The sequence below is a fragment of the Drosophila virilis genome, chromosome 3 (genome assembly GCF_030788295.1).
Source record: "Drosophila virilis strain 15010-1051.87 chromosome 3, Dvir_AGI_RSII-ME, whole genome shotgun sequence".
NCBI lineage: Eukaryota > Metazoa > Arthropoda > Insecta > Diptera > Drosophilidae > Drosophila > Drosophila virilis.
The window spans coordinates 22,693,076-22,706,300 of NC_091545.1; the positions used below are offsets into that span (position 1 = coordinate 22,693,076).

Below are 13,225 nucleotides of genomic sequence, written 5' to 3' on the forward strand. Positions count from 1 at the left end.
GAATTTAGTATTTTTTTCGTATTTTGGCAGCCCTGCTAGAGTAATCGATTAATTTTACAATTGGCGCTCAACAGGCATTTTCAAATTTTATAGTAAATATGTTGACTATCACAATTATCACATGCATATGACGTCGCGCACAATTGACAATGACTCCGATGTCAAGCCAAGCGTATCGTTGCTGGGGGCATGATTCTCAATCGGCAGTAAACTTTAGCATTAGTTTGTTGCTGCCTTATCAGCAACCGAATAAAAAACAAACACATCTAATTATACTGGGTGTGCAAATAAGTATAAATATGTATATGTATATTGTAGTCACAGTTGCAATTGCAGGTTGTATATACATCTATTGTTAAACGAACGTAAATAAATAAGACGGTCTGATAAAAAACTACAATTGGCGTCACTTTTCTTTTACTTAACTTTATCTGCTTTACTTGTTTACTGGCTTTACTGTGGCGGGAATTATTTGAGAATTATATGGATTATTATGTAGAAATGCATTGGCGCCCTCTTCTTTCCCTAGTTTAATAGTGAGACCGCAAAATCCCATTGGGACTGGGCTGTGGCGAGTAATCAGGCATCGGGAAACCCGACGTCGCCACAACAATCGTCTCCTGCACAGGTCCCTGCGATGACTGACGAGCGGGCCGACTGTTCGCATTCGGCGCCGGATACTGCTGGAAGGCATCGATACTGCGGAAACGGCGATCCATCAGATTGGCATCACGCGACATATGGGCGGCTCGCACAATGGCCTCCTCGTTCACCTCGATGGTCTCCGCAGTGGAGCGAGTGTCCGGCATGAAGGCTTCATTATTATACGCCTGCACCTCCACTCTGCAAGGCATTTGGCGAAAATTTAGAAAAGATCTCGACTGAAAAGACAGCAACACTCACTTCTCCTCCTCGTAGGCGCGAATGGGCGGCCTGGTGGTGAGAATATCATTGGAGTCCTTGCGTGGCATGAAGAGCGTGTCCTGATAGTAAATGAAAAATATATTACAAATATGAGTAGATCGATTTCTTAAATGGAAATAAATTTAGTTAGAATTGATAAGATATTGAAATTAATAATAAAATAATTGACACTGAAAGAAATTTGTTGATGAATTAGTTACACAAGCCGAGTCCTTGGCACAGGCATTCGTTTGTCATGATAGTTAACATATACAGGGTATTCTCTGAGCTGCACACAAGAGCGTGCTTTACACAATATTTAAACGACGCCACCGACAAATAAATTCCTATCGCTTATCAGCAGAGCATTGAGCCAATGTATCGACTGCTGGACGCTTCCAGCTTATCAGCTGGCAGCTCCTTGGCGTTGGGTACATGTGCACACACGGGGGCTAAGTTTAGACATGTCGTAGTCGGCGGCAATTTAATATCGCTTACACACACCTGAGCGTCTCGAGTTAGTTGTCTACATATTTTTGGAAACAGCTCATTGATCTTAGTTGCTTTTCGGGTGGGCGGAGCTTAGCTGTGTGACACGCCAGTTTATGAAACAATTACATGAGGCAATGCCAGATAATGATGTCACCCGTTTTAGTCAAACACTCACCGAACCATCCTTATCATGCTCTATTTGCACGCCGCGCACCAGCAAAACGACCAGCAAATGCAGGTTTATGTACCACAGGATGAAGCCCTTGAACGAGATGAGCATCATGGATATGGCAGCAACGCCTCCCGCAATGAGCTGGGCCGCATTGGGATCGATGACGCCGATATTGATGCTGTTCGCATTGTACTCGGACGCCTTGGCATGGAAACGGCCAAAGTCGACGCCAAAGATGACGCCGGAGGCCAAGTCCATTGCACAGATGGAGGCCACAAAGAATGCCCAGCTGTAGATAGCGCCCAGGGTCAGCTTGACATCGTCTTTGCGCACGCCTGCAAAAAGTTCAACATGAAAAACAAATTAGGGAAAGAAAATAGCCATATGTGTCACATCTATCAAGTCGACTTAAGGCCCTCATCGCTGATCGATGAATAGAAAGTGCTCGACATTGAAAAGTGGGCGACAAGGAATACTTTAAACCAAGTACGTTGAGAAACCTCATCGTTTATTACACAACAGCAAAATATCATAAAAGCAAACAAACCAATCGTTTACCTTTGCTTAGTCCATGCGCATTATTAATGCATATACCCTGTGCGCCAGTAAAATCTCTATAAATTGGGTATATTACAGCTAAGACTTTTAGGCTATATTAAGATATAACAAGGGATCAAATAGGAGTATATCTAGTTTTCAATTCGATCAATTTTCTTAGTATCAATCAAATAAATATAAGTTATCGATAACTAATACTTTCTCCTATATCGATAAATGTTATCGATCCTGAGTTCTTTCCTCCATAGAGATAAATATTGATTTTAAGAAGTGCCACAATGAACGTTTTTTCTGGTTTACAGCTAATCTATCAACCTCTTTCCCCTATATCGATAAATATCGATTTTGAATCATTGTGGCAGTTGGATAGGTAAGTCAATTCTCGTATGTATTTAATCTATATACCAAAGAGTTAGAAAGTGGAAAGCCCCCATTTCAATAAATATCGACTTTAAGAACTTGCGAGACTTGAATTGGATTGATAGTTCTCGAATGCATTTAATTTAAATTAAAGAATCCCAAGATTGAATTTTAAAATATACAGCCTTGATCTTTGTTAACCATTAAGAATATAGGGTAGCTCCTAGTCGGGCAGCATGAACTAGTGGGTGTCTCTTTTTTTTATTATTTTGATTTTATCTTTTGCTTCAGCTGCTTGATAATAAAAATTACTATTGAAATGTCTTTATAATAGATAAAACCTTTTTACTTTATACTAGATTCCGCCGCGTGAATCATTAATAAATAAAACAAGTTCGTAATTTCCGTCATACTTTTAGTCACAAAACAAACAACAACAAAAAGTGCCCTACATAAAGGAAAATCCCTATAAAATACACATTTAATACCCAGATTTTCGTCGGTTATATTCAAGGAATTTTGAAATATTTTCAAGAGTTAAGCTCTCGGTTTCTTCGTACTTACAAGTCAGAAGCACGATGGAGACGACGAGCCAGCAGACCGAGACGCCAAGATAAACGCAGTCCCAGACCAGAACCTGCGTGGGATCAAAGACAGTTGTGACCTGGTCCAACATGGTCGAATTGAAGTTCTGATAGTAATTCGTCGACATCTTGCAACTGCCGCGGAAGTAGACCTCGAAGAAGATGATCTTCACGAAGGTGCCATAAGTCATGTTGTCGGTTATATAGACGTGGCAGGTGTACGCACAGATTGCCGTGATCGTGAGCGCTATCCAGATGCAGGCTTGGGCCTGCAAAGGGGGTTGAGGGTCAATATGGACTGCAGCCAGCGGCGAGTGAATCAGCGCTTTGATAAGAGCTGTGATTGATTAGGCGCAGCTGATCGGCAGTTGTATGTGTGTGCGTGCGTGCGTGTGTGTGTGTGTGTGTGTGTGTGTGTGTGTAGGTCTTCCTGTTGATAACTATACAATTTGAAGTGCAACCGACTGCGTAATACTCTTTGACAGACCAATAAGATTTCTTTTATCTAGAAGAGCCAAACTCTTAACTCTTTATTCGAAATGCTGTCACTCTAGAAAAGTCTGGATAATAGAGATTTTTGGGCGTGGCCAAATAGTCTAGAGCCTTAAGACTGTGACAGATATAGATTTTGACGATTTTCTGCCCTCTACTTGCAAAGGTTCGAATAATTTAATACAATATTTTTTCCATATATTGCCAGATGGATATGCGGATGGACGCATGGGCAGATGATTGCACTGACGGAGAGAAAGATGACGGACAGAGTATGGACGGATAGATGGGCATACAAATGGACAGCCGGATGGACAAAGGAATGGATAGAGAATGGAGGGATAGACTCACGAATGAATAGACGGATGGACGGACGGATGAATAGACATACAGACAGACGAATAGACAGACAGATTAATAGCTCTATAGCTGCACAGACGTTTCACAGAACAAATATGCCCTGTTCCCTTTTGTGAACGAGTATGGACAGTTGTGTATCTAAAATTGAGAGTTGGCCCACAGAGGCGCTCTTATCAATTTAGAAATGGGGGGAATGAGGTCAACATTCAGGTGCAACACCGATAACAGCTTCTATTTGAGTTAATGTTACTCACCACGCCAAGTGCACCGGCCCAATTTGACCAGGTTTTCAGGGAATCAAAGTTCCGGATGCCCGGATGCCTGTGCTGTCCGTACATTTTGGCTAGAATTATAGCCTAATTTGAGTCAATTGCAAAGTTCTGGTCGAGTGGGCGGCAGCTGCGTATCGAATGCGCGACGTGCTTTAAGCAACTAAATCAACCGGACACGGTGCTGGGTACGGGGAATCGTTGCGCCGTAACATGGGCCAATTAATTTTGCGATACTCTATTTTTTTTTTCCTACTTTTGCTATTTTCAATTAGATTGTTTTTTTCGATAACGGATAGTGGCCAACTTTGAATACGGGAACTCAAGGCAATGATAAAAAACAAACAGCGGTTAGCTGTATCAGAACTGGCCAGTAAAAATTATTGAGCACACTTTTATTTTCTTTAGATTTAAGTTTTTTGTTCGACTTTACGCTGAACTGCGTTCGCTTTTCGTATCGTTTGCCAACTGAAAATCGGCGGACGAAATGCGTCTTTTTGGCCGTGAGCAACGTTACCAAATATGTGAGTGCGTTGGTAAATGCTATATTATATTATCGCTGAGCGCAGTTTGCTGATAAGCGAGCCTCAATATTGCCAAGCGTTATGTCCCGTGCCCCCTTCCCTCCTGCCGCAGCCTGCCTCGTTGAGTTTTTCGTTGGCACTTGGACGCGCAAAATCGAAGCGAACTGAAAAAAAAAAACTAACTAACGAAAGCAAAGCGCTCTGGAATCTTATCGTCATATTAGCCGCATTATTGATGTATATAGTTGTAAAAATTCTTATCGACCATAAAATAGTTGTGTTTCGCAACATACCACAAATATGTTAATTTTTGAATGGCGCGCGCCTAAAGCGCCATCCAGCGGCAGTTGGCAGCACTAAGTGCAGCAACCTAGGCAACGACAAGTCGTACGAAGCGAGCAACTTTTGACTGACAAACCATAACTTATGCCAAGGACACGCTCTTTAAAATTGCTGTTGCTTTTTATTTGTTAACAAATGATTTTTGTAATATTTTGAATGGTCTTAATATTTTTTGAGCACTCGCCCAACTTGTACTTAGCATTTAGAAGTTTGCATGATGCGCAGCGCACGTCAATAGTTGCTTGACATGTGCGTCTGAACATGCATGCCTACCAAAACGGCCGCCATTTCCGCATCGTGTGAAAGAGACAGCCAACTATCGCATAAGCAAATATCAGCCCGCATGCGTACGCCAGAGCGAGACAGGCATACTGCCAGTTGCAGCACATAAGCATTTAACCCTAAATAATACAGCACTCTCGATAGACTTTAGTACAGTCGAAGTGACGCCGCGGCATACAAACGTGAAATAAACTTCAACAAATTGTTGTTGCTTGCCGATTAGCTCGAAAAATACAAAATTGAAAATAATACAAAAAAGTGCCGATTCCAATATACTTCAGTTTTCTGTCTGCCTAATAATAAATGTGGTCGTGAATGCAAGCGTGTTTGAAAGGGAATAGAAAAAAAAAAGTTAAGAAACATACATATACTAGAATAATAGCCAACGAGATCTGCACGCACAGACACACACAAACACACACACAAGCACACACACACACACAATTGCACACAGACTAACATGAACAATCAACTAACCCCGGCCACCTACCGCAAATTCAATAATTTGCTCAGCAGCGGCGCCGTTACCGTGACCGGTCCCGGCCAGCCGCGCATATTGAAAACAACGCGTCTGGCGACACCTGGAGGCGGCGGCTCGAACGTGAGCACCGCATCGCAACAGCAGCAGCAGCAGAACATCATGGACTCGGACGCGGCAGCACGTTGTTACATCTGCGATGAGCCGCTGCTGGTGAACCAGACGCAGACGTCGCTGACGGAGATGTGCACCACGCACACCTCGACCAAATTTCCGAACAAGCTGGCCCAGCTGGTGGGCGAGGGCTTCTTGGTGATTGTCTGCAATGAGGATTTCGTTTGCTCGCGCTGCACCAATCTGGTCAACTACTACGATCGCCTCGAGAACGATGTGGAGCGCGTCAAGACCAATTTGCTCAACTTGCTGAACAAAAAGTATGGCATCAACGAGGACAGCGGCGGTAGCAGCCATGCGGACGCAGCCAGTCCGCCGCTTAAGATGCAAAAGCTGGCCGGCGGTGCGGGTAATCGCTCCTTGGAGGAGGCCGCCGGCGGCGACTTGCTGCGCACACGCAAGCTGGTGCAGCAAACAACGCCAGGTGGGTAACTGTGCAAATATATATAACAATTGGCCAGCATTAAGTATTATAATTTTTGGGTTCGCAGCCTCGCAGCAGCTGAAGCTGGCGACGCCACAGGGCGGCGCCGTGGCTGGCACACAGACGCAGGTGCAGCGCAAGGCGACCAAGATTTACAAGTGCACCTCGTGCGATTACAAGACCTCGGACATGCGTCTGTTCAATACGCACTATGAGACATGCAAACAGCAGACGTTCCAATGCAAGACCTGCCGCAAGATCTTCCCGCACTTTGGCGCCATGAAGCAGCACATGGTGCGGGATCACAATACCGCCATGGACAACACCTGCGCCATGTGCCACATCAATTTCGTGAACGAGGCCAGCCTGCGCAAGCACATGGAGACCAATCATGCCACAAATGTGCTCGTCACCAGCACAACAACAATTCCGGCTGCTGCTGCGCCGGTTACAGCCGCCGCTGCTGCTGCCGCCGCCGCTGCTGCAGCCGGCGTCACCGAGACGATCGGCGCCTCCGGCTCGGCTCTGTACACATGCAATCACTGTCAGCTAAAGTCGACCGACAAGGCCGTCTTCGATGAGCACATGCGCAAGCATGTCAGCGGCAAGCCGAAGCCGTTCAAGTGTCGCCTCTGTTCGCAGCGCTTCGAGACGCGCGAGGCGGCCACTGTACACGCCAAGCAGCATCAGACGAACTACTTCAAGTGCGGCCAGTGTTCCATGAGTTTCCCCAAGCGCGAGCTGCTGGTCAAGCATGCCGAGCTTCATCAGAGCGAGAAGCTGGCCGCCTCCAGCGGCGGCAGCCAGAACTTGAACACACAGAAGCTGCTCCAGGAGACCATTGACGAGGCGCTCAGCGATAGCGTGCCGGCCCAGGCGGGCGGCACTGTTGTGGCCACCGCAGCCGAGGCTGAGAACAACATACGCTTCTTCTCGTGCAGCATTTGCTCGCTGACCTTCATCCAGGAGACGTACTACAATCACCACATGGAGACTCACAGGCGCGACAAGAAGAGCGCAGCCGCTGGCGGCGGCGGCAATACAGCGCTCAATTCGGCAGCCACGGCGCTGCTCAGCGATGAGCCAGGCGAGTCAGGCGTCGGCGTCAAGGAGGAGTCGCACGAGCAGAGCGCCGAGGCGGACATTGAGAGTCTATTCGAAAAGTTGCATTCGGAGAAGTCCGATACGGAGAAGGGCGGCAAGAATGAAATGGTCATCACCTCACAGGAGGGCAGCGGTGGCATAACCTTCAACATAACCATACCACAAGTAGACGCCACAGGCGAGCAGGCCGAGAAGAACTCGCCCAATTCGCAGGCGCCCGTTTCGGTTAGCATTGACATGCCTGTGCTGGACCAGGCCGAAGAGGAGGAGTCTCAATCCCAAAGCAGCAATGACAACAAACCAACCGAGTCCAGAGACGGCGGCAAGTCCAACGCGGCGCCAGTCTCCATGCCCAGCCTGGACGATGACAATGAGGCAGCTGCAGCCAGCGCTGCGGACACCACAGACGGCAATGCAGCTAGCAGCAAGCCCAGCGAGAAGGCCAGCACTAAGGCAGACCAGGCAGCAGCCAAGGAGAAGGCCAAAGAGGCTGCCGACGAGGCTGGCGAGGCGGAGAGCGAGGTTGAGAAACGTGAGGCCACGGATACGCCCACGGCTGAACAATCAGCCGAATCAGAGGCAGCAGCCAACGAAGCTGCTGAGGCCGAGGCGGCAGCTAGTGCTGATGGCGAGGCATCCGGCGGTGAACAACAGGTGGCCATGGAACTGGACGAAGCCATGCAGGCCCAAGTCGATGGCGGACAGATCAAGTTCATTGTCAACGAGAACGGGCATCTGCTGCAGCTGGACAACCACATATTGACCGATGCCGACGGCAATCAGATTATCGTGCAAGATCCGGAGCAAATACAGCAGCTGCTGCAGAGCGTTGGTGTGCTGCAGTCCGGCGAGGGACTCGAGGGCGAGACGCTGCAAATGATGACCGATGGCAGCGGCCAGATGGTGCTCGTCCATGGCGACAACAATGAGCAGCAGCTGATCGATGCCTCGCTGCTCAATTCCGAGGGACAAATCATAATACAGCAGGGCCAGGATGGTGAAGAGGGGCCGCATGTCATCAGCGAAGATGGCACACGCATACCCGTCTCCGTGTCCTACACCGAAGATGGCCAGCCCATTGTGCAAGTCCAGCAGCAAGTGCTGGAGGCAGCCCAGGCTGGTGCCGAGGAGAAGGAGGCGGCAGCGGCCGCCCAAGAGGAGGCCGTCGAGGAGGCGCAAACCAGCGAAACCGTCACAGTGACCACGGCAGCCGCTGCGGTGACCACCAGCACGGCCAGCAGTAGCACGGGCGGCACAGCCGGCTTCTTTGCGCTGGAAGAGTTTGCCGAGACGAAAACGGACTAGGACTGGCCCTAGGAGCGGGGCCGCGAACACTACACAATTCTGGCAATCGATGAGGACTGGTGAGTGTGGCACTCCCCAAATCCAATCCCCAATTGAAAGTAAATTAATTCGTATCTTTTTGTTGTAGGTTTTAACAGATTTATAGACCAAACAGTAGCTACACTGGGCTCTGGACAAACTCTCATCCGAAATACACAAGCACATCCGCATTTTATACACACACAAAAGTACACACTCACACACACATGCAACAAACACACACACATACTTAGCTTATGTATTAACACTCCAGTTGACAACAACAACAGATTTGCAAACGTGATCGAAGCACTTCACAATTGCTGGCAATGATCACATTTGGGCCCTGGCATCTGGATTGGCAATTGTTCTGGACTTGGCGGAACGTGTTAGGCTTAGTTTTAGCATAGACAAACCACAAAAAGAATAAACTAAACAATGTAAAAAACAAAACAAAAACAAAAGTAAAAAAAAAAAACAGTTCATAGATGATTACAAGAGATGCTTGAATTATAATTAAAAATATATATAAAAAAAAAAAAAAAAACAATTATAAACGTAAACACTAAATAAAAACGAAGAAAAAAAACAACACGCAAAATTGACTTTAGATTCGACTAGCTTCCCAACGTAGTCCAACTCAAAGACGTAAGCCGATCCCGACATCTGAGCTGAGCTCGATGTTGCAGCAGCTTATGAAGCGGAGGCACACCCACTCACACACACACACACACACATACGACTTATATTGTACGGCAAATGTAAAGATACGCGATTGTGTGAAAAATTAGAACCACAAAAGATGAAAGAAAACAACTTAAACAAAGCTTGTTTTATATATTTTTCGTTTGGAATTTGACTTGCATGTAGATGTAGATAAGGCAAACGTATAGCCATAAATATATACATATATCTGTAGATAGATCGTAATAAGTTGTAGTTTGTAAACAATTCAAAGAAATACTTGTTACGTGCATTGAACTCATTTCGGTGTGCAAATAACTTGACGGGGGTGGGGAGGGGACGGGGACAGGTATCGCATATACCTGAAATCGATATGGGAATTTGACCATGATAAGCGAATACTCTTTTTTTTGTTTGGGCGAGCGTAAGCGTATTTTCGCAGTTTTTTTTTAATATTTATTATTTCAGATGTCTGTGCTTACGTTTATTTCCTTTAATTTGCCTTTGTTTATAAATAATTGCAAAATTTGACCAATTTGCCAACTCATTTGGGCATTTTTATTACCTTGTTCTGGACATTGAATATGTGCTCGTTTTGGCGTTTAAGTCTTAATCTCAAATAACGCATTTGGCTATTTGCATGGCAAAGCGAAGCGTCTTGATGGACATTATGATACCCTGTACCTATTGAAAATAGCTACAAAAAGGGAGGTGAGAGAGGGAGGGAGGCTGAGCCGATCTTGGCTTATGTGAGCTTAGGAAGATATATATGCAGAAATATCGTATCTATTAACCTAAATGTATCTAAGATAACGGCTAGGCATACCTAGTTCTTCATATACAAGCATAAGTTCTAGTTTGCTGTGCAAATTGAAGAAATTAAGCCCTTTGAATATCGCTTTTCAGTTTTCTAGGGTAACTCGTTGCCAGCCAAATAGAACGAGGCAAATTGTGCAATAAATGTCTATTTAGACAGTTTAAACTGTCGTTGAGTTACCTATTTGAGATCGAAGATAAAAATGTTTGGCCACAAAGTATGATGCATAACATATATTCAAGTCAACAAGAAGGGTCATGAATAATTTATAAATATTTTATAAAACGTTTAATTAATGCATTTAATGCGCTCGAGCTAATGCGTGCAGCTGTCAACATAAGATTCCATACAGAATCTCCACTCGGACCATGCCGTGGGCCAGGTTAACCACAAATACTCCAGCCAAGGACGCGGCTTAGTGGGATTACTGTTTGAGTTGCATCAACAACATTTTGCTGGCCTTTTTGTCGGTGACATTAAAAGCAACATTTGACGGCTATTTGGTTTATTTGTCGGGTTACATAATCTCCAGTCCCAAGACTCGGTCAATATTATGCAACGGCCTCAATTAAACGATCTCAATGCAAATGAATGCCAACCAATTTTGGTAAACGATTCGAAAGTCGTTCTAAACGAAGCGCAGTGAAGATGTAAATATTTCCACTTGCCAGCATGATAAATTATAGCCTATTATGAGTTTTTTTTTACCCACATTTTTTGTATACATAATTAAATAAAATAAATAAATATAAATCAATCAATGAAGAGGGGTCTACAAATGCATAAAATTAAAAAACAAATAAAGTAATTTTTGAGAAAATTCTCATAAAACTCTGAACAGTATTTTATATATTATTATTATGCTCTTTTTAATAATATGTAGAAATTGAAAGCAATTGAAAGCGAAGTCGCTTTGAAAACATTTCAATACGCATTTAAAATGCATAAAATGCAGATTATGAGAAATTTTGATGGAATTTACGTGTTTTTTCGACATTTCGTTTATATTTTTAACGATTTTTTTTTTATCGAAACAAAGGCTTCTTATTGAAATGCCAAAAATAACAAATTTAATATATATAATAATAATAATAATAAAAAAAATGCTATTCTAATTGCATTTGATATATCACTTGGTTATTTATTTTGAATTGTTTTCAAATTTGGGCACTTCTTAACTGTTTAAAGTGCTTGACAACTGGTTTTCATACCCTTATAAACATGGCCAAAACGTGTACTCTGAATAATGCATAAACGCCTGCCTCTATAAAGTATATATGTTCATGGGCTGACATGCCGTTAGATAAACAAATCTGAATTTCAACTTAGATACGAATGTTAAAATGCAAAAACCATTTGCGTTGTCAATATAGAGAGAGCAGGGTGTCTGCGAGCGGTGCACACCCGACCAGAGCATAGTTTGGCATAATAAAAGAACGAAAGAGTTTCAACTTATGCATATTATCTCGGGTCAAACTCAAATCTGGCTGCCATTGGCATTCAATATAATTAATAGTACATTATTTCAATTTCTTTTCAGTTAGTATATTTATTAAATATTTTAATTTGGACGCATGAAACGGGCCACGAGCAGCTTTTGTTGCTTTTAATATGAAATTCAATCGCAATTTGAATTTGCATTGAATAACAACAAGCGTTAACATTTAAATTGTACTGTTACAAAAAGATCAATAAAATAATAACTGCTTGGCCCAAATGACGACAGGCATTTAATTGACAATTTAGCTAGATATATACACGCATATATTTAAATGTAAACATTCAAGAACTCAAAGTGAGCTTTACAAACGCCTCGATTGCGCCTCATCCACCGCCGGATGCGTGCGAATGTACTCTAGCTGGCGGCCCAGATGCTTTGGGGCATGGTCGCCGCTGGGCTGATAGCCATTGGCATCGGCCACATAGGTGAAGGTAACGGGCAGACCCTCCAAGGATACATACTGGACCACGCCCACGGCGCCATTCTCGTTGCCCGCCGCCTTAGTGGTGATACCATTCGAGGTCTGGAACTCGAAGTCATAGTGTCCGGACGCATCGGGTGGCTGATTGCGATAGTAGATGGTGTGAGCCGGCGCTGCAGGACTTGCGCTTCCCATTGGCAGCGGCAGCAGCAGCAGCAGCGAGAGCAGCAGCAGCTGGAGCTGGAGCAGTTGGGGCTGGGCAGGATTCATAAGTAATAGCGAACTGTATGTATGAAAAGAAGCCACAAACCTTGGAAGACATGCGATATCGACTCTGATGACGCGAATACATCGTGCACTCTATATACCCTATATATATATATATGTCTGTGACGATCTGTCTATCTGGCTGGGGCGTTGATCTTGAAGGCTGCAGCGAGTGCGACGCGATCCGTTGGGCTCGCAAGTTAATTTGGAACTGTCAAAATGGCATTTGGCAAATGCAAAAAGAAGCTTTCAATATTAAAATTAAGCGATTCTCTCTCTTGTCGAGCTCACCGGAACTTGAAAACTCAGTTCTAACACATTGTTAGCGGGCGGTTCTATAAATTTATAAAACTCTCCAAACTGCGTTGCACACATTTTGAAAGCTGACAGAAGTCTTTTTAGAAAATATACGAACTACATGATATATGGCTGCCCAGGCCCAATACAATCCATTGGTATATATGTCTACTAGTATTTGATAAGGTTGAAATATTTGATAGCCAAACTCAGACCTGTCTGTTATGGCATTCGAGGTGTGGCGCACAGTGGTACCAGGGCGCATGAGAAACGCATGAAATGCACCAGCACCATTAAAACTGACTTTGAAAATGAATTTAATTTGCCAAACCATTTGGCACACAGTTCACGGCCAAAAGAAACATGTAATTGCACAGAGCGCTATAAAATAAAAGGT

The 13,225-nt window shown here is 44.4% G+C and overlaps 3 protein-coding genes across 3 annotated transcripts; 1 reads left to right on the forward strand and 2 right to left on the reverse strand.

Annotated features, from left to right (window-relative positions):
• Positions 1 to 387: 387 nt before the first annotated feature.
• Positions 388 to 4,661, reverse strand: LOC6623945 (uncharacterized). Its single transcript, XM_002048251.4, has 5 exons — positions 4,176 to 4,661; positions 3,050 to 3,338; positions 1,571 to 1,902; positions 904 to 983; positions 388 to 843 (listed from the first exon to the last, which is right to left on the reverse strand). Exons 1-5 carry the CDS (start codon positions 4,257 to 4,259, stop codon positions 531 to 533), a joined length of 1,098 nt encoding a protein of 365 aa, XP_002048287.1. The 5' UTR covers positions 4,260 to 4,661; the 3' UTR covers positions 388 to 530.
• An 802-nt stretch (positions 4,662 to 5,463) lies between these two features.
• pzg (putzig) lies at positions 5,464 to 9,404 on the forward strand. The gene is made up of 3 exons (XM_002048252.4): positions 5,464 to 6,414; positions 6,482 to 8,882; positions 8,951 to 9,404. The coding sequence occupies exons 1-2, from the start codon at positions 5,799 to 5,801 to the stop codon at positions 8,821 to 8,823; spliced, it is 2,958 nt and encodes a 985-aa protein (XP_002048288.1). The 5' UTR covers positions 5,464 to 5,798; the 3' UTR covers positions 8,824 to 8,882; positions 8,951 to 9,404.
• Positions 9,405 to 11,935: 2,531 nt separating this feature from the next.
• Positions 11,936 to 12,929, reverse strand: Cpr78Ca (Cuticular protein 78Ca). The gene is made up of 3 exons (XM_002048253.4): positions 12,823 to 12,929; positions 12,575 to 12,742; positions 11,936 to 12,519 (listed from the first exon to the last, which is right to left on the reverse strand). The coding sequence occupies exons 1-3, from the start codon at positions 12,904 to 12,906 to the stop codon at positions 12,145 to 12,147; spliced, it is 627 nt and encodes a 208-aa protein (XP_002048289.2). The 5' UTR covers positions 12,907 to 12,929; the 3' UTR covers positions 11,936 to 12,144.
• Between the last annotated feature and the right edge of the window lie 296 nt (positions 12,930 to 13,225).

Coding starts and splice junctions, on each gene's coding strand:
- LOC6623945 (XM_002048251.4), bottom strand. CDS start 4,259: ATGTACGGACAGCACAGGCATCCGGGCATCCGGAACTTTGATTCCCTG. Junction 1,903..3,049: donor CTCCATCGTGCTTCTGACTT/GTAAGTACGAAG, acceptor AACTTTTTGCAG/GCGTGCGCAAAGACGATGTC. Junction 984..1,570: donor AGCATGATAAGGATGGTTCG/GTGAGTGTTTGA, acceptor ATTTACTATCAG/GACACGCTCTTCATGCCACG.
- pzg (XM_002048252.4), top strand. CDS start 5,799: ATGAACAATCAACTAACCCCGGCCACCTACCGCAAATTCAATAATTTG. Junction 6,415..6,481: donor GGTGCAGCAAACAACGCCAG/GTGGGTAACTGT, acceptor TTGGGTTCGCAG/CCTCGCAGCAGCTGAAGCTG.
- Cpr78Ca (XM_002048253.4), bottom strand. CDS start 12,906: ATGTGTGCAACGCAGTTTGGAGAGTTTTATAAATTTATAGAACCGCCC. Junction 12,743..12,822: donor AACTGAGTTTTCAAGTTCCG/GTGAGCTCGACA, acceptor CCATTTTGACAG/TTCCAAATTAACTTGCGAGC. Junction 12,520..12,574: donor GATATCGCATGTCTTCCAAG/GTTTGTGGCTTC, acceptor AATCCTGCCCAG/CCCCAACTGCTCCAGCTCCA.